The sequence below is a fragment of the Oryza glaberrima genome, chromosome 5 (assembly GCF_000147395.1).
Source record: "Oryza glaberrima chromosome 5, OglaRS2, whole genome shotgun sequence".
NCBI lineage: Eukaryota > Viridiplantae > Streptophyta > Magnoliopsida > Poales > Poaceae > Oryza > Oryza glaberrima.
In genome coordinates, this window is record NC_068330.1 from 24,346,598 (window position 1) to 24,369,968 (window position 23,371).

The following is a 23,371-nucleotide window of genomic DNA, read 5'->3' on the forward strand; positions in this document are numbered from 1 at the left end:
TTACAACGTACGGACAACGGCAAACAAATCAATGGTGAGCATTGCAACGTACGGACAACGGCAAACAAAATCAATGGTGAGCAGTGAGCTACCGAATCGACTATGCATCACATGGCCTGCAACCCGGACAACTGAACAAGATCTGCAATGACTACCCAAAAACAGCATTTGCCATAACTTCACGCAGATGTAAATTCTCATGGGTCAGAAATCCACCTCGGCTGCCTCTGAATACCAGAATAATAACAGCGTAATTGTAAACTGACTAGTAGCACATAGAAATGAACGGAGCATTTTAAACATTATTGCTGAATGCCCAACCTGAATAGCTTCTTTTGTATGTAATTTTGCTTCAACAAGGCAGGTATGTAAGTGTGTAAAGCAAACATAGACATAAGAAGCAACCTATTTCTTAGCCTATAGAAACCTTCTCTATATTTCTCTTGCACAGATGAAAACTTGTTAAGAGCTAACTGTGGAAACCATTTCATATTCACTTGCCTTCCTGTTCTTCGAACAAATGAAGAAAGCGCCTCCAAACCGCTGCTGAAGGAACAGAAGAACCAACAGCAGTATTGCTCCACACGGTATGGCAATGTCCCATGCGAGGCTGAAGAGATCATCGCGAGGGTTTGCATACCTGTAAAATGGTCTCAAGCTGGGCACAAAATGCTTAGCCCTGAACACATCATACACATGAGGTAGCGCACGAATCATGGTGCTTCCAATGTAAAATCCCGGGGAAAGTGCCTTCACTTTGGAGCCTAAGCATGCGTTTAAGATAACCTGAGGGAGCAAGAACCCGTCGAGTATTAATCCCCCATATGACACAAGGTCCTCCCAGAATGCATGTCTATTAACCTGAGGTAAGCGAGCAACCTTTCTAAGCATCCTTCGGTTGTTGTTAAATTGCATGTGAACAACCCAAGCTGCGACTGCACCTATAATGTACAGTGGCAAGCATATCCAAAGCACTTTCTTCTCAGCAGCCCATGATTGATCTTTGCTTACATCCATGGAACGTGCGGAGCATGCCAATTGAAGAAGTCGTAACTGCATCAGAAAGGTTACCATGGTAATGATTCGCACAATGACTTCATTCACCTCAAGCCAACCACCACCTGAAAGTGGAAATGTCTGTTTGTTACTGTTCTTGAAGAGGGCCTCAAAGTTCAACACAAGAGGTATCATGTAACCCAAAGAGAGAACTACAAGCATGGCGATTGACATGGCAGGAAGCGCTTCAGGAACCTTCTTGACATGGAACAGTTGCACAGCAATGAACAAACAGGATAGTGTCATCGAGATCAGGGCCATGGTGCTTTCCAAGTCCATTCTCCAGATCGACTCATCCACTTTGTCTATGTACAACCCATACGAAGCAATGTCCAGCGGTTCAAAGAAAAGAGGGTCAGTCTTCTTCCTCAAGCTTCTAATTGTCCCCTTGACATGCTGTGCTACTTTTGTATCCAAAGGAGAAAACTGAGCAGTTACAAGAATTTCACAATCCAACGAGATATTAACCACCCGACAAGCAATCATACACAAGGAGCCTGTCTTAGCATCATAAACACCCTCTGCAGAGATATGCTGACGGCGAAATGTTTCTAGCGACCAATTCCCGACATAGTGAATGTCATAGCTGACATTAAGTAACCTATGATTCGTCTCTGTCATTATATGATAGGAACGATCTGAATCAACCAAAGAGTTCCCATCATATAGCATTGACCCAATTGTGACTGGTGATGCATATCCAGAGCCCCCTCCTTTCTGCAAGAAGAACCGGAATGTTAAGTCCCGATATGAATTGCTATCAGGGAACTTTCCCTTTCTCTTCTTGTTCAAGCCATACTTCTCATAATACTTCTTTGCCTCATCAACCTTGGTGTAGTTATACTTCAGACCCGAAAGACTTCCCCTAAAGTATGGAGCTATTGTGTTGGAGCTTGCAGCTATGCCCTCACCGCTCTTCAGGCTCGTGTTCCAGACCAAACCTGCAGCAAAGCTCCGTTCCTGTAGTGACCACACAGCGGGGAACCAGAAGCTCATCCCAATCCCACACTCGCCCACCGCCAAATCCGCACGGGATGGTCCCGAATTCACAACGTGACACCCTTTGAGACACAGCCTGCTCCTCTTCTCGTCCCAGAAACCCTCCACTACCATGGCCTTCTCACCAAGCATAAAGTAGTACGCCGATACATCTGTCTGATTCGCGAACACCACATAAGCTCGCACTGCGCCATCGTCGGCACATCGCATCCGGTTGATGAACATGAACCTCTGGTGAAGCCCCAGCGATGAGGCGGTCGACTCGCTGCTGCCGTTGGTGTAGTCGAGCCTGAACGTCGCCTTGAACAGCGAACTGAGGTGTGCGCATGAGAATTTACTACCTTCGAACACCTGGAGCGCGTCGAGCCTACCGGTGGGCGGCGGCGGGCACGAGGCGCTCTCCGCGTACGCGTATCCCTCCTCGGCGTAGGTGACGAGAGAGACGGGCTCGAAGAAGCTGGGGGAGTCGGTGCTCTCGAGGCTGCCGGTGACGAAGGGGCGCGTCAGGTTGGCGCGGCCGGGGTAGCGGACGCGGAGCACGGCGGAGAGGAGGTTCACCGCCGTGCCGTCGGCGGCGCGGCCGGAGCCGGTGCCGACCATGCAGAGCTCGCCGGAGGCCGACGAGTAGTACCCCTCGAGGCCGAACGTGACGGAGCCGCGGCGGCCGGCGAAGCGGGGGAGGCGGGGGCGGAAGCGGTGCGCCTGGCCGTCGTACTCGACGAGGAGGTGCCGCCCATCGTTCGGCGGCCTCCTCCTCCGGCCGCCCGACACGGTGAGCGTGGCGGAGACGTGGAGGAGGGAGGCGTCGGTGGTGCGCACCACGGAGGAGGGGAGGAAGGAGAAGGAGCGGGGCGGGATGGAGAGGTCGGGGCCGAACAGCCGCGCCCCGCCGCCGCCGGAGAAGTAGCCGGTGTTGAGCTGGAGGGAGAGGCGCAGCGAGGTCGGATCAGCGCCTCCCTCGCCGCCGCCCGCGAGGTCGGGCGCGGAGGGGAGGCCGTGGCAGTGATCCGAGTAGGTTGCCGCCGCCGCCACCGTGGCAGGGACCAGCAGGAGGAGTACGGCGACGAGGAGGAGGTGGTTAGGGTTTGGATCGCGGCGCGGCGGCGCCATTTGGGAGGAGGCGGAGTTGTGAGATCTCCGCTCCTCTCTCTTGGTTTGTTTTGGTGGGGAGGATTTTCCGAAGGAAATGGAGAGGTGGAGGGGAGGAAGCAGTCGCATCAGCCTCTTGACTTTGTGGGGTTTAAGCCTCCGGGTAGATGAGAATTTTTTTTCTCTTTTTTCTTTTTTTTTTTTAGTTTTTCATCCAAGTGATCATCACGGTGATGAAGAGCAACATGGCATTTTTCTTTCACTAGCCCTACTTAAATCCAATTTAAAACACATCAAGTATGAATATGACATTTTGATCCTCAGGATTTGAATTTTTTAATAGGTGCAGCCATACCCACGATTCCATCAATACACTATCATTACTTCCCTAAAGCGTGTCTCTAAATGCATTATAAATTTTATCCCAATTTTATTTGTAAAAGCCATTATCGAGCGACATTCGATTTTGCATTCAGATGAAATTTGTTTTTAAAATGGCCATACTATAAATCGTCAAATCGTACTAGTTTAGAAGGTTTATATTTTGCACTTTAGAGGGTGAAAAGTGCAACCTTTGAGAATCGCAATTGGAATGTGTACAGAAAAAGGCATGGCCGCATGGGTACAAAGAAAAGGTATAGGAATGATTCATTTTAATTGGCATCTGTCATGAGTTAGAGATGAAATACCATCACACAGCAGTGAATTGCACCCCCAAAAGCAGTGATTCATTTTAACCGGATTTTCCAGCTTCTAGTTTATTTTCTGAATTCTACAACATCTTCTTAGAATCTAAACCAGAAGCTAGACTGTTTAGGAGAGCTTTTAATTTTAGGAGAAGCTACAGCAACTAGAAGCTCCTCCAAACAAACAGACCCATATGCTCCGTACCACCACCAGATATATATAAAATATACTAGTAGGATTGAACGGAGCCAGGCATGCACGAGCACAAACCAACTGATAATCTAGCATTCTAGCTGAATTCCAGCGTAGAAGCAGGGATCTGCTGATAAGAGTTCAATATGATATTCTTCAGAAGGCCAAGATGGTGTGGCGTCAATCACATACACAGCGGATTAAGGCTCCGCAGGTAGACGACACCCTCATGCTATGGGGAAAAAAGATATATAGCCCCTAAATACAAACACGGATATGTCGTTTATGTTTACCGGGGCAACTACAAGGCTATTTACATAGGCTACTTCCAGGAAACGGTTAGAATCCGGGGGCATAATGAGTTGAGGATCCTATTTCAATAGCGAAATTATTACTCCCGTCTATCGACCACGCGAGGCTATCAACTTATAGCCTCAATGTGGTGTCTGCTGGAGCTCTAGAAGCCGCGGCTTTGGCCTTCTCAGCTAGGAATTTGTCACACTCTGCTCCCTTGACAGTGAATTCCATCAGAAGTTCCTCAAATAATCTCTTCAGCGCGCTCTTAAACCTCGCCGAGCAGCTCTTGTCGCCCTCATCGACATCCTGCACACCATTTCCAACAAGACATCCAACTTGGGCACCGTCCAGATAGGCTCTGCAAGCTATCAGGATGCTCTGGCCATACTTGCGGAAATGACCCGCGATAAAATCCTCAAAATGCTGCAAAAAAAATGCATTCGTATTAAATTTGCAGATGTGAAGATTGGATCCAAAATAACAGAAACTAAACAACACATATTTCCACTGTAAAAGAACCACAACAAAAAGATAAATTGTTAAGAAGATGTACAGGTATATCTATTCATAGTGGGGAATCCATGGCATGCAACCACATAAGCACAACAATAGCTTCCCATAGTAATCACTCCATTTCCTTTTGTGACATATTTTGGTTAGGCATGGTAATTATGGATGCTATAATAATAACAAAGACTAGTAGAAGGAATGGTAAAGATGATCGCAATGTTAATGTCTTCAAAATAATTGAGAATAGTTAGTGTAACTGTGTAAATTATTACTAATTAATATTGACGAAAGGAACATACGAGTGCGAAAATGAGAAACATCAATAAATATGTATATTTCGAGAGGAGATTGCAAAGAGACCTTTAATGGATGAAATATTCATCAAACAAGAGAGATTTTACAGTAGATGTCTAGATATTCATCAAACAACTTTAGTACTATTATGAAAATAAGTAATCATCTCCATGTACTAGGATAAGAACAGAGTCATATCCATACCTTTGGTGGATTTCGCAGAGAATATAGCATTGTCCTGCAGGATAGCAGGAAAGTATCTTCATTATAAGTTAATGAACTCTTCTCGCCATGAGGTGTATTAGCATGCATGGCATATCCAGGCTCATTGAAATAAGGTTTGGCATTCAACACCAAAGCCTGAACTGAGACCAGGACTTGTAGCATTGTTGAGTTTGAAGGACTCCACCTCTCACATCCACTACCAGACCAGGTGTTCAACAGGCTAAGGCACACCTTCCCGCAAGCATACAAGTTTGGATTAAGCCGCAACCCACCAGACCGATAGTTCACCAGCTGCATAGATTACTAATTATTGTAAGATACTTAAAAATGGAGTGAAACATCATCGATGCTGGTTAAGTCAAAAAAAAATCTTACTGGAGGTACACTCGGATAATGAGGAGGGAAGTAAATGTCAAAGAAGAAGAGACCATCATGATAGGGAGTGCCTGCTGGTCCCGTAATAACAGCTCTAAGCAGGTCCATTCTATCCTCATATGCCCTCACGAATATGGTATCTGTAAATATAGGACAAAAATCCAAAGTAAATAATCATAAAAGGACCTCATGAATGTAGTACTTATCAACAGCATGATCGCATCATGCACGACACTTAGCATAAACACTGTACCATTAGCTGTTCATAAAAAAAAGAGCATATGAAGCAACAAAACTACCTGGTAAATCTTTTTCTAGAACTTTCCACTCATGCTGAATACGCTTTGCCCATTCTTTTGAAGGCTGTCAACGGGAAAACTTAGTATCGAACTAACAAGAAAAGGAATATACAGAGGGTACAAAAAAAAGGTTACCTTTTTCACTACCTGAACCTTTCTTAAATCTGGCTTCGAATAATAATGATCACTGTGATCATCAACAGTATCGAATTGCTTAAATGCACTGTATTTTTCATCAATTTTATCATCCATCATGTTCACAGGTTTGGTCTTATTTGCCATCTCTGCCGCAGTCGTCTGCAACCATGGTAAAGGAGCCTCCACACCAGGTGGGATATCCAAACCATCAAACTTGGCAGCCAAAGTGAAGTTATATTCACTTTCATAAAGTGTACTATCATAATCGTAATCATCATACTCATCTTCATCATAACCATAATCTTCTTCAAATGCCTCATAAGCATAGTCATCAATGTTGTTGTAAAATGGGTTCTCTTGAAATATTTTCAGGCCACCAAGTAATATATCAGGATTTTTTGATGGGTAGGAACTTGGGCCAGCAATTTCACCAGCCAAACTACTCTGGAGTTGTTCCCACAGAAAATAAGTCAAACTGACGTGGTATAGGAAAAAGGAAAATGAAAATAGAAGACATGAGAAAACTTACCTTTGCATGCTTTAGCCAGTCTATAGGATATCCAACAGCTTGCTTATTCTTATCAACTGATGATTTTTCACCAATAATCACAACTCCATCAGGATCATCATCAGCATCCAGTTCAATTACTTCATGAGGAACAACCTATTCAGCGTATAAAAAAAAACTCAAGCCCCACCATTTAACATTTTATAACATGATATTACAAAAATGTTTTGAAGGGAAATAATTGATCCTATACAGGAAATCGTGGTGGCTGAAAAAGCCAGAAACGTCACGGCAATGCTGAGTTCATAGAATAAAAACTGACATGGTTACTACTAATTATTCATCTTTATATTTGGCCTCTTTATGTTCTTTGGAGTCTGAACTCTATCTTGATTTCCAACAATGATGGTTGATGGAGATGGGCTTTTGGTCACAAAATATCATATGTTACAGAAAGAAAAAGAAGGCCCAGTGACACCTTTAAACAAACAAATTTCACTTGAGGCATCTCTAGATTAACCACAAGTTTTAGATGATTGTTAAAACATAATCCTAGAGTTATAGAAAGACATCAAAGAACCAAACAACCCAATAGACTGAGCTGGAATAATCAGATGACATGTACTTACAGCTTCCAGTCTCTACTACCAACGTCATATGTCAGATTATGTCTAAACCAGAATATTGGGTAGTAGGTAAAGATGTCAAATAATTGAACAATTGACCTAACAGACAGACAGAATAATCAAATGGCATGCACTTTCAGTCTGCCCATCCACTCTGGAACTGAAAATATTGCACATGCCAACATCACATTTACATGCCTAGCTCTCCAGATAAGAAACAAACAAGGATTTTTACTCAAGCAGTGCCAGAGAATGCTAGACTACCACTCAAAAGCCCAACCAAAGATGTCCCATGCTAGATTTCCTTCAACATGAATTCTAGTCCATCATGAACCAGGCTGAAACATGGTGTCACTCTAAAGTCTAGACAGTCTAGATTGCTTCTCTCCTGCTTGGTTTATCAGGCATTTCAATGCAATCAAACCCTCTAAAAATTTCAGTACTGCAATCATAAACTATAATTCAGCAATCATCTAACAAAAACAGCCCAACTTCTCACCATACAAAAAAAACACAAACTCCACTTGATATTCAACATTGAGCGCATCTAAGATCAAAATTCAATATATCAAACTGCCACTGCCAGTCCACCTCAACCATTTCCTGGCACAATCAAAGATCATCTGCCCACACAATTCTAGTGCAATTCCACACCAAAATAACAGGTCATGGCATAACTGGAATCAACACGCAACCATTAAAACGATCACCAACCCTCCTTCCCACATCGAGCAATCACGCGCCCCAGTCCCCCCTACGGTTCCCAATTCCAACATCACCAAAAAAAATAATAAAATCATGCACCACAAACAAAGGTGAGATAGAGGAGGCGCCTTCCCACATCACCTGACTCCGCTTCCGCTTCTGGTGGCCGGAGCTCCACCCCCCTGCCGCGGCCGCCGCCGGCGTCACCTCGACCACGTCGGGATCATCGAACGACGAGCTCCCCGCGCAGAGGTAGCCCCTGCCCCCACCCAGAGCAGCAACCAACCACGACCACGTCACAAACAAAAACAAAAATTCCAATGGAACAAAGAGCGGCGCGCGCGGCCGATCAGATCGGCGGAGGGAGGGGGGACTCACTTGGGGGCGTGGGTCGCCATCGCCGCCGCCGCCCAATGCGATCGCTCGCCGGCCCGCCGCGGCGCGAGGTGGCCCGCTTAGGGTTTCCGGCGAGCTAGGAGAAATGGAGAATTGGGGGAGGAAAGGGAGGGTTTGGGTAGAGAGGAGAGCGTGGGGGAGACGAAGGCTATTTGTCGTGATCAAATCAATTCCCAAAAAGGGGAAAAAAATCCTACGTGGCAGGTGTCGAGCATGGAGGAAAAAGTTTACTTTTTCAGGGGTTCATATGAAAAATTAGGCCTTTTTTTTGGGTAAAAGCCACTGACAGGTGGGCCCAGCATGCGTTTCGGCAGGCAACTGGGTCCCACGCCTTCCCCATGCGTGCCACGTCAGAAAAAACGACGGGATACAGCTGCACGGATCCATAGTTTTCTGCTAAATGTATAGTAGAATATGAACAAATGAATATGAATTTAAATTCATATCCACACAAATTAATCAAAGGCTGCGTTTAGTTCCACGTTAAAATAAGAAGCTTGAAGAAAAGGTTAGAAGTTTATGTGTGTAGAAAAGTTTTAATGTGATAGAAAAGTTAAAAGTTTAAAGAAAAGTTTGTGAAGTAAACCAGGCCAAAGGTTGGTTTAAGGCGCAGGGAACCAGTGGTTTGCTGGAATTCAGTAGGGGAGTTTGGTGTGGGCAGTAAATGCTGCAATGTGCAGATATATAATGTGTGTGACATTTGGATGGGTGAGAAGATAAGAAAGATGGATTCTGGAATTGCATGCCTTTGGTGAACAAACTGTTTCATTTCATACAGATTCAGGAGTTTGAAAAAAAAAATCGGACTGGTTTTCAATCAAAAAGGAGAACTGAAAAATGAGAGGATTTCTTGGGTTTATTGGTTGATGTCTCTCCTTCTCTGTCCTCTGAAAAATATTACTTCTAAAATGAAGCTGGAGATGTTGTTCAAAAGAAAAACCATAGCTGTATCTCTGTGTCCTCATCTCGTGAGGCTACTTGTTAGTGCTAGTTTCATTTTCAGCTGCATTTTGTTAAACTCAATTATCAATCCTCCTTGTAGTATTTAACTCACTGAGGCGTCTCTGTCTGGCAAAGAGGTTGGAGAAGCAGCAGCGTATTGCCAAGCAGAATGTAAAGCTGAGTATTTAGAAATCAAGCAAGTTGGTGGAATGGTGGATGGATGGTAGCATAGATCAATTTAAACGTGACTTCTTTTCGGTACAGCCAAAGGAGATGATATCATATCCACAAGATTGCTTTTAGCTGTCATCCTTTCATCACACTGCGTGACTTCATCGGTTTGCTGAATCGAGAATCGTCTAATTTCTATCAACGTTGTATTGAATTTAACATTAAATAGTTGAATTCATAAATATGAAAATTTTCGGACCGTTTTCATCCTATCCTGAAGCAGGCCCAGTGGGTCTGTTCGGTAGGCCAACTGCTGCGGCTGCGCACAGTGAGTGCGACACTGTTCGTGCCGGCTGCGCCGCAGCCGCAGCTAGGGCAGCCGAAATTACCGGAGGCTCCTGCAAATCTTCAGCACAAGTTCACCTCACCGGCGACGGCGAGTCGATTCCATGCGCCGCCACTCCGGCGAGCTAAGGCGATGGATCTCTCTTCCAGCTCATTTCAGGAACACGATGAAACTAACCCCAATTTTTAACGGCCAAAATTATAGCTGGATTTCACCAGCTTCATTAGCCCAGAAAGTTATGTTTATTTATAATGGGTAGAAGGCTATGGGAGATGCAAACCACAAAATTACTGTCGATTAAACAGAGAATTGAGGAAGCTATGTAGATTTCGTTGTGTCAGCACAAAGCTGGAGATGAGAATAACATGATGAAATGATTGGCATCTTACATCACATTTACAGCTGTAGAAAATGAGAAAACCAATTTACATATATCAGCTATGTATGTACTGTATTTCACAAAGCAGTACAGTAGTAGTAGTACAATTACAGCAGATAGCTGCTCTGTCAGGCTATACAGGCAATCAGGCAGCTACTGCTTAGAATTTCAGATAAGCAGATCTACATACTTCACATGCTCAAAACACACGTGAACTGAGTAACTGACCACAAACCCAACCACACCAGCTGCCTCAACCACACTTACAAGTTACAACAGACATCACCATGTTAAGTATCATACAAACCAGGCAGCATTTTATTTTGGGATACACAAAGTCACAAAGCTTGCACATATACAGTACATACACAGCATATATTGGTGTCCCGATTTTGTCACAAATACACAGTAGTCCAGTGTCACAAACTCACAATGCCATGAGTCACGGGCTGCAGGGGATGCCGGCTTCAGAGAAGGTGGTGACAAGCTTCGGCAAGAGCTTGGCTAGCATTATCTTGAAACCGGTTGAGGAGTTCTTGCATCCGTCATCCGATATATAGGCGCTGTCACGAGCATGTCCAACAAGATCGCCGCCGAGATAAGCCTTGCAGGCATCCAGAATGTGCGGCGCGCAACAAGTGAAGTGCTCCTTGACAAAATTCTCGAAATGCTAGATCAAGGAAAAGAAAGAACTATCAGTATACACATCTTATTTCTTAAAGGGGTGACTCTTACAGCTGACTTGGTTATATATAAGATTAAACATACTAAACTCTTGTGAGATCCAGTAATTCACATGAAGCATTACAAACTAAAGCTATAGCATTCTTAATTCTGAACAGCGTTTAGATTTTGGTTTCACAAGATTCCAAACTTCTTTGAACTATACCAATCATTCTGAAACATGGATGTGTAAAAATGTATTTTCAAAAATTATCTTTTTCCCTGAGAATCCATAGGAGATTTGACTTCTGAGTATCATTTAAATTAGGAGAAGAAAACAACAGTATGGACACCATAATGGCTCTTTTTTTCAGAAATTGCTGTGTACAGAATTTCCAGAGCTGAGACGCACCTTTGGTGGCTTGTGTAAAATGTACGTCATGGACTTGCATGACAGCAGGAAAGCGTTCTCATTGTAAGTGATGGAGTTCTTCTCTCCATCTGCTTTCCCCATGAATTTGTCATAGCCAGCCTCATTGAAGTAAGGTTTTTCATTGAGAACAAGAGCTTGAAGGGACAGCAGCAGTTGAAGAACAGTTGAATTTTCAGGGTCCCACACTTCACTACCAGTTCCTGCCCATGTTTTGAGCAGGCTAAGGCACACTTTGCCAGACTCATACAAATTTGGGTTCAAACGGAGGCCACCGGAATGGTAGTGAACAGACTGGGGGAAAAAAATTGAACATGGTTATTTACTGTTCAGCAGCAAGAAAATCTGGAATAGAAGATGTAGGTAAGAGCAATGAAAAATGAAGAACTTACAGGTGGCTCATGAGGATAATCAGGAGGAAAGAAAATATCAAAGAAGAAAAGATTGTCATGATAAGGTGTTCCAGCTGCACCTACAAGGCATGCCCTCAGGAGGTCCATCCTTTCTTCATAAACTCTAACATGAATACCATCTGTGTAATAGAAAGAAAGAACATCATATAACTGCTGTACAAGAAACTATATATTCCATCATTATTCGAAGATGTTACTTGCAACTAAAAACTAGAATGAGTTACTGAGTTTTCGGCAGAAAATTTCCAGTCTATACAGTTGTCCTTGCATTTGCAAAATTCTTGTGCCATGACTAAATTTTTTCCCACTGATTAACAAGTAATGATTTATTAAATAATAACAGGTCACATACATGATAAAACTAAAATAAATTTTGCCTTTATAACTCCACTCATCTCCTTGCATACTTGCTACCGAGATTGATTGTTTCTGGGATTCTCACATGCTATGCTATCCTGTGGAATGTAGAAAATTTTAACTTATTCCTATCTTTGACCACAAGTATATACATGTCATATCAAGTAAAAAAATAGTGGGATATAAGGATCGTCAGTATTAAGCCATGCTAGCTCAGAAATTAAAATTAAAATAAACATATGCCAAAATATCAAATTTAACAACAAGACTTAATGAAGAGTTGCAACTGAATAAACTATACAATGAGAGAAGAAAACAAACCTGGCAGATCGTTTTGTAAGATTGACCATTCCTGTTGTATCTTCTTCACCCAACCTCTTTTGACCTAGAAGAACAGAAATAATTATTATGACATTGAATTGCATATACTCCAATATTAATAGGCATTGCAATTTGCTAGAAAAATAAAGAAAGAAAGTTGCACTAAGTAAACCATTACATTTTCGTGACCAATTTCTTTGACAAAGTGGTGATCAGAACAGTCGGTCACAACATCAAATCCTTTTGTCATGGCATTTTCTGAAGCTAATGTTGGCTTCTCAAACTGTGTTATCAGCTCCATGGTCTGTTTCTCTTCAGAGATATCTTCTGCAGATGGCTGCAGTTCTGCTGTCGTCACAATTTGATACTGAGAATCTGCATTGACCTGAAACAATGCCGTTGTCTCAGAATTCTATAAAAATTTAGCTTGCATCATCTAGAGAGAAATAGAACTTACCGAGCTGGAAGATGTTGAATCATGAGCACCAAACAAACTAGAAGCCACATTTGTCAGAAAATTAAATGCTGTCTTGGAAAAGAGGAAAGCAGTGGCTTTGCGCAAGGATCCTGTACAGTCTCCAGCAGATTCTTCCAGCGCACTCTGAATGAAAATGATAAATCATCGATGAAATTTCAACCCATAAGTTTAATAACCGTACAATGGAATTTGTAGACAGAAGCGGACCTTAGTATCCTCAAGGTGCATTTTCTCCTGCTCAGCCATGTCTACCAAATCATCAGTAGTGTGCTCCTCGATCATGGATTCTAGAGAATCATCTAGAATCCTATCTAATGCAATAATTTCAAAATGCTGAACCTGAAATTTGTACAAGATAAGTTATGTTATCATTAGTCTGACCAGGGACCAATCCATGTTTCATCAAAGTTTGGAAATAAAACTGGTATAAAGTAAAGCAACACTTCTGTGAATAAAATAAATCAAAGCAACAAAAAAAAGAGAAGAAAGTTTCTCAAAGTTAAGCTTACCCTAGATATCGCACCACTAGCCCATTGGACTTCAAGTCCTTCATCATTGTATCCAAGAACATTGCCAATACATGATAAGAAGGCAGAGGAGGTATCCAAGCTCTCCCTGCTAACTGCCACGGTTCCATTGGTAAGATTTGCTTCAGAATTTTCTATGTTGACAGCAGATCTAATAATGACTTCGCCAGTGAAGAAGGAGAAATCTGGGTGTAATACTAGCTCATAAGCACTCACAGTCTCCTCAGTGAGTCCATCTCCATAACTGACAGTGTCACTATCAACTGAAACAGCCCATTTTACCTTTACAGTCCGTTCAAGTGCATCCACACTTGTCACTATCCCAGTCCGCTGGCATCTACCATTATCCTCAACTGTCAATTTCTCAAGGATAAATTGCCCAGGCCAAAAATCATGATCACCAAGAGTACTCACAGGAACCAAACTTTGAGGTTCTAAACCAAGAGATGTACTTCCATCTTGCCATAAAACATCAACACTACTCTTTGTCTTTGCAACAACATATGTTTGAGAATAATCTGAACCATAAGTTCCGATAGCCGTTTGAGTGTCGGAGCTGGACTTCCAGGTCATACTCATGAAGCAAGATTTGTCAGAATTTTCCCAGAGACTTCCCTCGCAATCCGAAAGAGTGCACCAGTCACCCAACTGCCAATTGGCATAAGGGAAGCATGAAAGCAAAGTGAGCTTCTTTGGGTCCTGAAAGTTTGGAGGACTTGATGATTGACCTCCCCAAACATTTGTTACTGAGGTGATCCAGTTCACATGTACCAGCCCAACGTCGACATGAGACACTACTCCTTCATCTCTACTAGATTTCCATGATCCACACAACCATGTACCCGACTTAGAAATGGAAGGATGAACAATTCTCACACGTTGGCCTGGATAGTAAAAATAAGGTGCATCTTCAAAAAGGATTGGAGGAATGGGCTTCAGTACCTCAGAATCTCTTAAGAGCATTTCACACCTTGCCCCATCACTGAACACAACAGTGACCAGGTCAAATGCCCTGATCACCCGTCCAATCCATGGCCCCATCACCACACAATCACCAGAGACAAAGGATCTAACTCTTGAAAGTTTCTTGCTGTTGACATGTTTTATTATGTCACCAGAGCTCGTTTCCAAGTCAACAAGCATATCAACTCCAACTACACGGCCCAGCTGACCTGATGGGTCAGCTGCAGAGCAAACTATGTCTCCATGCAGAAATCCTCTTTCAAAACTTAGAAAGTTATCGATCTTTCCAATGCTCTCGTCCAAGCTGGACAAGATGTTCTGGGCATGACCACAGTATGTAAGTTCACATTCTTCTTGGTCTTCTTCACTGTCACTAGTTTCAGCGTATGACTCAGTGTCCGAGTCAATTGCATATAGATCCATCTTTCCGAGCCCTAAAACAAAGTACGTTGTCATTTTTCACATGGAATCAGACACAGAAATATATATTTTTTAGATAATGGAATAGACACAGAAATATTTAAAGGAAATATACTATTAACTACATGCTCACCTTCTTAGGATAGGCGCACTGATGTATAGAGTTGATAAATAACAAAACAATCTTCCAGACTGAACAATCAGAATCTGAAAGCTTCCTGTCCAAGATGCTAAAATACAACGGCCACCAGCCAAAAATTATTTCTGAAAATTGAGTCAAAATAGGAAAGCTTTTGTAAGTGAATAAATATTATAGAAAATGACGGCTCACATAAAAAATATACACCATAAAAGAGGACAAATTACCTTGAATCGTTCTGGACTTCCTGGTGTTCAGTCTTTCACTGAGATCGATATTGTGGTAGAACCAATGTGTGTACAGTGCTAATGCCAAAGGAGAATTACCACGATATATAGTTGCAGGAAATAATGATGTAATACCACTAACTTCCAGAGGATATTTGATCCAAATATCTAATGCGGATAGTAGTAGAGTACCTAGTGCCAAAGGAGATTTGCCCAAAGAGCAATCTGAAGCTAAAGGTAGTGCCAAAGGAGATTTGCCCGGAAGCAATCTAAGCTAAATGCCAAAGGAGATTTGCCCGAATAGACAGACTATAGATAGGTATTTTGCCAAAGGAGATTTGCCCAGCTGAAGGGTTCTCTCAATAAGAGGAATATGCTCAGGATAATCAATCGACAGGAAGGTGCAATTGCCAAAGGAGATTTGCCCTAAAACAAGGAATAACTTGTCACAGGTGTTAATTCCTGGAGAGGTAAAGACCGGCTGAATGATTTTTTTTGCTTTGGATGATTAGAGGACACAAGTGGTCATAAGCATCAAATCTCATCAAGAAAGCAACAAATATAACAAGCTTTCATTAGATATGGCTTCACTTGATAAGATCACGAGAATATAATGTTCTTTCAAGTCTATTTGCATTGATCAGCAGGCCCTGCAAACATGTGGTGAGAACTTCAGTCCAATTGGTCACGACAATCCAAATTGAGAAAAATATTAGTATCTTAGATGCTTTAGAGAACACTCTCATCAAAAGGCATTATTAGGCACAAAGATCAACCTCATAAAGATTTATATGTTGCTACAAATGTTTGTGCTGGACATATGCGTGCGTTTTGGTCTTTTTGAGGATATAAAAAAAAAGGATCATTTACAACTCTACATATATGTATATGCATGGTTTCATGTTGCTTGTTGATAGGATGCAAATTTTACCAAAACATTATTGAAAAAAATTTTACCAAAAAAAAAAAGGTTTTGTACAATGAATCTTGTACGGATACTTTAGTATGATGATTTGACGATAATTTGAGTTCTACAAGGAACTAACTCATGTACATACTACAATGCTCATGGATATGAATCAACCACCACTTGTTGATAGTAAAGGTATCTAAAGTAAAATAATATAAGTCTCATAACAAGCAAAAATGAATATTTGCCTGAAATAGTCCATTTTCCTTTATATGCCAGTACTTGAAATTTTCTTATCCAAACAGGGGCAGACCGGCAGACACACATTTTCATTATTCAGGAAACATAATGAATAGCTAGTTTGCAATACAGCATAGCAGATGTTAAAAGAGAGAGTAAAGAGCCTATAGAAAGCTCACAGATGAGCATTCTGCAGTATGATCCTGCTACATAACAGTCAATCGAAAGTAAAAGTATCTAAAATTCTAAATCATTGGTACTTACAAACCAGCTTAAGGCTTTAAACTGACACAAAAAACTATTAAGATTAAAAAAATTATTAACGTTACTTGGAAAAGAGAGTATAAAATCAAACTGCACGCAAAAAAATTCAGATAACAGTCGTTGAAAGAAATGTAAATAGAAGAATTTTACTCCAAATATCTGCACATTTATATGGTTAGATTTTACTATTAAAAGACCACATACAGATAGGGGTCAAATCAAAACTAATACTACAAGGAAACATCTGAAAGTCCATATCTAAAGGATTAACATACGAGGCAGGCGAAAACAAAACATCAACAGAAAATCATGCCCATATTATTAACGCAAGAAATGATCAATCATGCATAAATTAGACGAACCTAGTAGGTTATAAAACATAGTTTTTTTTTACTTGGAATTGCCAGTTTGGGTGCCTTCTTGATTGAAACAACAGTACAGAAAAATCTCAGACATTTCAACATCGTAGTCGACATAAGCAGCTAATATTTAACCTTTCCGACGTAACTAATCAAATCCAACAAACTACCTTCCGTGCTAATCACGCTCTCCCAAAAACCAGAAGAAAAAATGGCGCGAAAACAATTCGTAGCACCCACAAAGTACTCATATATGACAAATCTCCCCCAATCCAACAATCCTAAGTCTCAAAGACTGACCCAAAAAAAGAAAAAAAAATCAGACGCATTGCTATCAAGAGCTAACGATGAACACCTGAATCTTCCATTTTTTCTAAAGACTACTACCATTTTTAACCCTGTAAACGTGATGGTCAAAATCGAGACAACACAAGGAAATTCGCCATTGAAGCGCAATTCTTGCACGCACATCACCGGCGGCGGGGTGGCAGTCGCCGCCGGCCAGCCTCGCCGGGGCAGGGGCTGCGCGGAGGGCAGCCGGAAAGAAACCAAATTCGAGAGGAGAATGCAATCCATACCTGAGTCTGTGACAAGCCCAATCTCCCGCCATGTCCCGCCTCCTCGCGATTCCAAGAACCCCAAACCCGATCACCGAAGAAGAAGAGGAAGCTAAGCTCCTCTTCCCCCACGCCTCAATCCATCCCCGAGCCCTTCGACCATGAAGCCCCCCTGAATCCCCCAACACAGCTCCAATTCCTCGAAGAAATCAACAGCCGACGAAGCAATCACCACCACCTCGCACCAAATCGCACAACAAGAAAGCCGGATATTTCGAGACGCAGTGGTGGAGGGAGGAGATGGAGCCTAGAGAGAGAGAAAGCAAGCAAAGCAAGAAAAGCTTCTTCTTCTACTGCTTCTGCTTCTGCTGCTGCTGCTGCTGCTTGTTCTTGCTCGGTGCTCCGCTAGGCTGCTGCTCTTGCGATGGGTCCTGGTGATTTCTATGGTGCGCAAAGGCTTCGCCTTTTTGGGGTGCTTCTTCTCCTCTCCAAATTCTTTTGATTTCTTTAATTCGGCCGCCTAAATTAATTCCTAATTGCGCTAATGGGATTCCTCACAGCCACTTTGTGCTTTCTTTCTTGTGCTTACTTTTTTTTTCCTTCCCTAAGAATTCAAGTGCGGATTGGAAAACGTAATCGAATTTTTTTTTACTCGTTTTCTTCCCATGCTCTCACTGTTTGCTCCTGCCACTTGTGTGAAGTGAAACGATGTGTGCCTAACTGCAGCAGTAATTTAAGACAGTGAATTAGTGGTCAAGTTAATGGAACTAAAGATGCTGCACCATTGTGGCGTTATTTTCCTTCCCTTGAGAGTAGAGGTAGATATGATGGTGGGCTAGCCGATCCAGGTTAGAAGCCTCACTCGTTTTATTTATTTGATATTAGGTTCTTCCATAATATTCTTGTTTTTTAAGTTTTTTAAGTCGAGTTTCTCCTTTTGTTTAGACGGTATGGTTGTACTGGAATTCTATTTTGCATGGCTTTTTTTCTTTTTCTATAGACTTGTTTGATTTATTGAGCACATTACTATCACAAATTGTCTATTTAATTATATAAAAATTTAAATATTTTAAAAATAATCTTCATTAATAGTACAAAACAAGTGGTCTATGTAATACTATAGAGAAAGTTTTTCCTTTGAAAACATTGTCTTTAACACATGGGGTAAATAGTTTATTTTAATAATCCAGTTAATAGTCCGAAAAGAACAGGGCTACAATTTTTTATGTTACTGTCTTGAGATGTGGCATATTTCCGATGATCATAAAAATATATCAACTTGGACTATGGTACGGTTTTAAAATACAGTTTTAACAACTAATAAATATTCAAAACATTTGAAAACTCAAATAAGAGCACTGCTACGGTGCTCTCTACTTGTAGTATTCTACTACAAGTAGAAGCAATCTGAGCCATTAATTTATAAGGGCAAATTAGTATTTTACTAATTTATGGTTAAGGGTAATTTTTAACTTTTACTTTTTTTTCTTAATAGTAGGATCAGTTCGTCTATGTCACCACTCCTTTTGTTCTCGCGTGCGCCCGACTCCGGCGGCAGTGCCCACTCCGGCATGTGCGAGCTCCTCCGTTGAACAGATAATACTACAAAGAACTACTGAACAAAGCTATATAGTCAAATCGAGGAGCAAGAGCAAATGTGCTGTTATAAACTCACCATGATTATCTTTAAAACCTATTTATTAGTTTCTCCACATGTTGTGTTTTCAGTTCTTAAAGAATTAAGCCATTAACATCGCTAAATTTGTCCAAGGATGGTACCGAAGTATTTAAGTTCAGAGTGGTCATTTGCTCAGTTCAGAGCGATGCTCAAAACACCGTAATATTGATTGGCTTCGATGGCGTTGAAATCGTTGAATTGATCTGACTTCTTGTCGTGGTTCAGGGCTTCAGGCTCGCTAGTTATATGTCTCCTTCTCGGGCCTGGCGTGGAACGCATACTGATCTCTAGCATTTGAGCCGCTGGGCAAGGAGTAGCCTCCCGAGGCTGATCCCCCGCCGTAATCCCGCAACGATCTCATGGAAGCACGCCGCCGATCTGCTCATCGCATCTGCTCCGCCACACTCACCCTAAACCTAGCACGGCCCAACGATGCTCAAGTGTTTCTAACTGATATGCAAAATTACGAATTCAACCATCCCGTCCATATTTTTTGGACGATTATACCCTCTGACGTTTCTACTACCGCTATTTAAGATAGGAGTATAAATAGATCTGACCCATTAGATATAAAACGATCAACGGTTTAGATTAATTTATACTCCGAGTAGAAAGCACCGGAGTGGAACTCCTCAAATAAACTTACAATACTATGAATGTACTTTTGAGACAAATATATGGACATGATTTTCACACATGAATATTGGCTATCGGTGTGCTGTACTGCTGTGCACACAAAAGCATCTTGATTAATACCATGCAAATTGTATTGTGTTTCATAAACCAAAAAAACATTATCTGCGTGTGTTACCAAATTTACTAAACACACACTAACTCTGTTCTCAAATGGATATGTTTTGGACAGTCTCCTATGCACGTGTTTTATCATTATTTTCTCAAGCTGTTTATTTATAAAAGAAAAGGAAAGCATTAAATATCCCAATTAATTTCAAATCTTGATGTTTGACATCTATTGATGATTTAAGGTTTGACTTCACGCATTTTAGGTTGTCATTTTTTTGAGATAGATGATTGGTAGCAGGAAAAAATGGTAAAAGAAAATTGAGTGTAGTAAATAGCTTAGAGACTCATGATAAATCAGAATGTCACATAATAAAACCTTTATACTCATCCAAAAAAACATAGGTCATATCTTAAATTTTACAAAATTATAATGGCATGGTTCCAATTTTCCCTTACTTTACTTTTACGTACTACTACGTTTTTTTTTCATAAAAGTTCTAAGCTATTTATTTTCCTGCAACAACAGAAAAAAAAAACAAACAAAGACAATACTACATCTCATTCAGAAATAGCATGCTGGCTGCACTCCATACCCATGAAAGTGCATCCATCCCCCTTTACAGGATCCCGGGATCGCATGCAGAATATCCATCCACACGGCTGCTGAATTCGCCGTCCAAAGTGCAGCACAATCTCATCATCTGCATCTGCCTTTTGGTTGGTCAGCTCCTCACTTCCCCAGCTTTCTGCACAAAAATGCGAGTTAGGTTTTCTGAATTTTTCACTAGACAAAACATCCACCAAATGGTGTCATGCTTAGTGCAGCAGCAACAACAACAACAAGAACAATAATTATAATACTAATCACCTGTTAAAATTCGGTAGAGATCCTGATGTGTCAGAACCTGAAACCCTTCTCTCCCCCGAGACAATGTGGCTGCATTGCTGGTTGCTTGCTGCACTTAGCTTTCTCGTGCAGGTTGTCTGAATATTCAAGGGATCTTGTGATGTGTCGCCTCTTTTTTAAGGTATCTGAACAGGATATTCCATTTTTCCAGGGAGCAAGGTTGGGATGAACTAAATGCTGATAGCGAAATGAGAGGGATAATTTGCAGGATATACCTGTGTGTTTCTGATCGAGCTTTCTGTCAGAGAGTTTGGGCTTGATTACAGCCACACTTTTTGTGACGAATGGTGATATCATTTTCGCATTTGACTGACAGATTAGCAGGTGTTTTGCTTTGCCTGAAATTTGAGGCCAAGCACAGAGATAGTCTCCTTTTATGGTTTGTCTGGTAGATAGATGATCAGTTTTTCTCGTTTGGCTGACAGATGACTCTTTCTTATCTTTGTCGATTTGTCCGACGATTATACTTTAATATTTGATGGAGCCTGGTAGAATTAGGCATCACGACTCACCCATGCATCTAGGCTTGCTCCTTTCCTTACATAATAAGCAATTTTTTTACCGACAATATTAGTGGTGGCAGGTTTTTTTACCGATGGTAGAATACTATCAGTAACAGTAAAGACTACCGTAAAAACACTAGTTTCTTAATGGGCAGCCAGGCAACATGACAGCATGCTTGATTATGTTGTCTGCATAGTCCCTATGTTCTCATGTATAATTCCAAAATATTTGCATTTCACATCATCAATGCATAAACTTTCCTGTATATACATTTGATGTTCAGAACAAAAGTTAGTCAAACTTTTAAATATCCAACCACCAATTTTATATTAAAATAAATTTATCAAATCTATTAAATATATGATACTATTATGATACTTTACACCCTGAGGGACTTGTGTCGGTAGGGAAGTGTTTTTGAACAACAACCTTGAGTGTTCTTCTCAATTAAACCTTCTTCCATCTTAATAAATCTGGTCAGGACATCTGCCACCAGTCCGATGAAAAATTATGACAACATTTCCGAGGCAACTCTATGCATATCTTTTCTTTTGCTTTAAAACTAAACAATTGAGATGTTATTGGTGCTCTGAATTTTAAAAGTTTAACTAAATTTTATTTTAAACACTACTTCCTCCGTTTCACAATGTAAGTCATTCTAACATTTCTTACATTCATATTAATGTTAATGAATTTAGACATATCTTACATTGTGAAACGGATGGAGTAAGTATTTATGACCGGAGAAAATATCACTTAGGAAATAAGCCTAGTTTAATTGGTACAGTTGTGTGAGTGTAGTGATTATCACCTCTAGAATCCAAGTTTGAGTAATCTACTGCTTGAATTTAGATGCCTACTTTTTTTCAATGAATCGATTAAATCGTTTTCGGAAGAAATTTCTCCGACCTTTTTTTTTATGAAAAGGCATTCCTTGACTAGTCGTATGCATCAACCGATCAAAGCATGTGCTGAATGAAAACTTTTCCAGTGACATCTTTCAATGAAGCACCCATTGTTCTTAGGAAATTAATTTATGTTAATTATGAACACGAACGGCAATTTTTTTTCTTTCATCATTTGCAGCTGCGTCACTGCTCCACTAGCACAATAAGTGGGACGAGAAGGCGATAGTTTAGTGCCCCATTTGCCAAATATGAAATCCATTTTTTATTTCTCTTGCATCATTCTCTGAAAGTAGCCGTCTTGCGTAGTGCTAATAAAAAGAACATGGTGTGCTGAATATTACCAACGTGGCAAAGTTTAGCATCTGTCATTAAGATGCAGATCTATCGAGCTATTGACACGTCAACATCTGTTAAGACTGCTATTTGCCACGTCATCAGCTCTAAATTGTGTTTTTCTTGTTGGGTAGTTTTAGCAAATGAGCACCCATTTGTCTCTTCAGTCTTAGTGGAAACCGGATCAGTGATTGGAAAAAATATTTTGCACGGTGAACTACACATATCTTACACAACCTGACCATTTCTGATGATCTAATAAAATGTACAGCCAAAGGTTAAAAGGAAAAAAATGTCCATATTCTCTAAAAGAAGAGGTGAATATTAGTCTGTTCAGATTGTAGCCAAAATAAACCTTACCAAGTTTTGGCAATACCAAAATTTTGGCAAGATAGCAATATTGCCAAAATTTTAGCATAATTTCTTATGTATTGACCAAATTTAGCAACAAACTAAATGTAGATATTTTTTGGCAACTTTACCAAAAAATGGTATGGTTGAAAATAACATCAAAGTGAACAGGCCCCAAATAATTAGAAGGGATAAGACTTCGAACTCAGGTCATCTAGCCCACCACCTTGTGGAGCTGGCCGGAGGACCACCAGGCGTTTCTCCCATATTCTCCTCCAACACTTATATTATAAGTGTGTGTTCATAGGGAGGAATGTGCACATATCTAGTTGACTATTTGAGCATCTACGTTTGTACTTTGAATGTGATGCGGCAAAAATAACACGACTGCAACATATCTGAGTCTGCATATGCATACAGCAAAGCCCTTTTCTAAAACCTCAT

The 23,371-nt window shown here is 41.1% G+C and overlaps 2 protein-coding genes across 2 annotated transcripts; both read right to left on the reverse strand.

Annotated features, from left to right (window-relative positions):
• Positions 1-309: 309 nt before the first annotated feature.
• On the reverse strand, positions 310-8,527 carry LOC127774293 (uncharacterized). Its single transcript, XM_052300526.1, has 9 exons — positions 8,379-8,527; positions 8,142-8,259; positions 6,691-6,825; positions 6,159-6,605; positions 6,024-6,087; positions 5,725-5,864; positions 5,329-5,640; positions 4,457-4,743; positions 310-3,301 (listed from the first exon to the last, which is right to left on the reverse strand). The coding sequence occupies exons 1-9, from the start codon at positions 8,396-8,398 to the stop codon at positions 463-465; spliced, it is 4,362 nt and encodes a 1,453-aa protein (XP_052156486.1). The 5' UTR covers positions 8,399-8,527; the 3' UTR covers positions 310-462.
• Positions 8,528-10,267: 1,740 nt separating this feature from the next.
• On the reverse strand, positions 10,268-18,086 carry LOC127773524 (probable ubiquitin-conjugating enzyme E2 24). The gene is made up of 11 exons (XM_052299606.1): positions 17,524-18,086; positions 15,173-15,822; positions 14,940-15,070; positions 13,406-14,820; positions 13,104-13,235; positions 12,876-13,019; positions 12,597-12,803; positions 12,419-12,482; positions 11,720-11,859; positions 11,310-11,621; positions 10,268-10,904 (listed from the first exon to the last, which is right to left on the reverse strand). Exons 4-11 carry the CDS (start codon positions 14,807-14,809, stop codon positions 10,677-10,679), a joined length of 2,631 nt encoding a protein of 876 aa, XP_052155566.1. The 5' UTR covers positions 14,810-14,820; positions 14,940-15,070; positions 15,173-15,822; positions 17,524-18,086; the 3' UTR covers positions 10,268-10,676.
• Between the last annotated feature and the right edge of the window lie 5,285 nt (positions 18,087-23,371).

Coding starts and splice junctions, on each gene's coding strand:
- LOC127774293 (XM_052300526.1), bottom strand. CDS start 8,398: ATGGCGACCCACGCCCCCAA. Junction 6,606..6,690: donor ACTGGCTAAAGCATGCAAAG/GTAAGTTTTCTC, acceptor GAACAACTCCAG/AGTAGTTTGGCTGGTGAAAT. Junction 3,302..4,456: donor CCAGCAGACACCACATTGAG/GCTATAAGTTGA, acceptor ATCTACCCGGAG/GCTTAAACCCCACAAAGTCA.
- LOC127773524 (XM_052299606.1), bottom strand. CDS start 14,809: ATGGATCTATATGCAATTGACTCGGACACTGAGTCATACGCTGAAACT. Junction 13,020..13,103: donor TGCACCTTGAGGATACTAAG/GTCCGCTTCTGT, acceptor ATTTTCATTCAG/AGTGCGCTGGAAGAATCTGC. Junction 12,483..12,596: donor AAGAAATTGGTCACGAAAAT/GTAATGGTTTAC, acceptor CTGTTCTTCTAG/GTCAAAAGAGGTTGGGTGAA.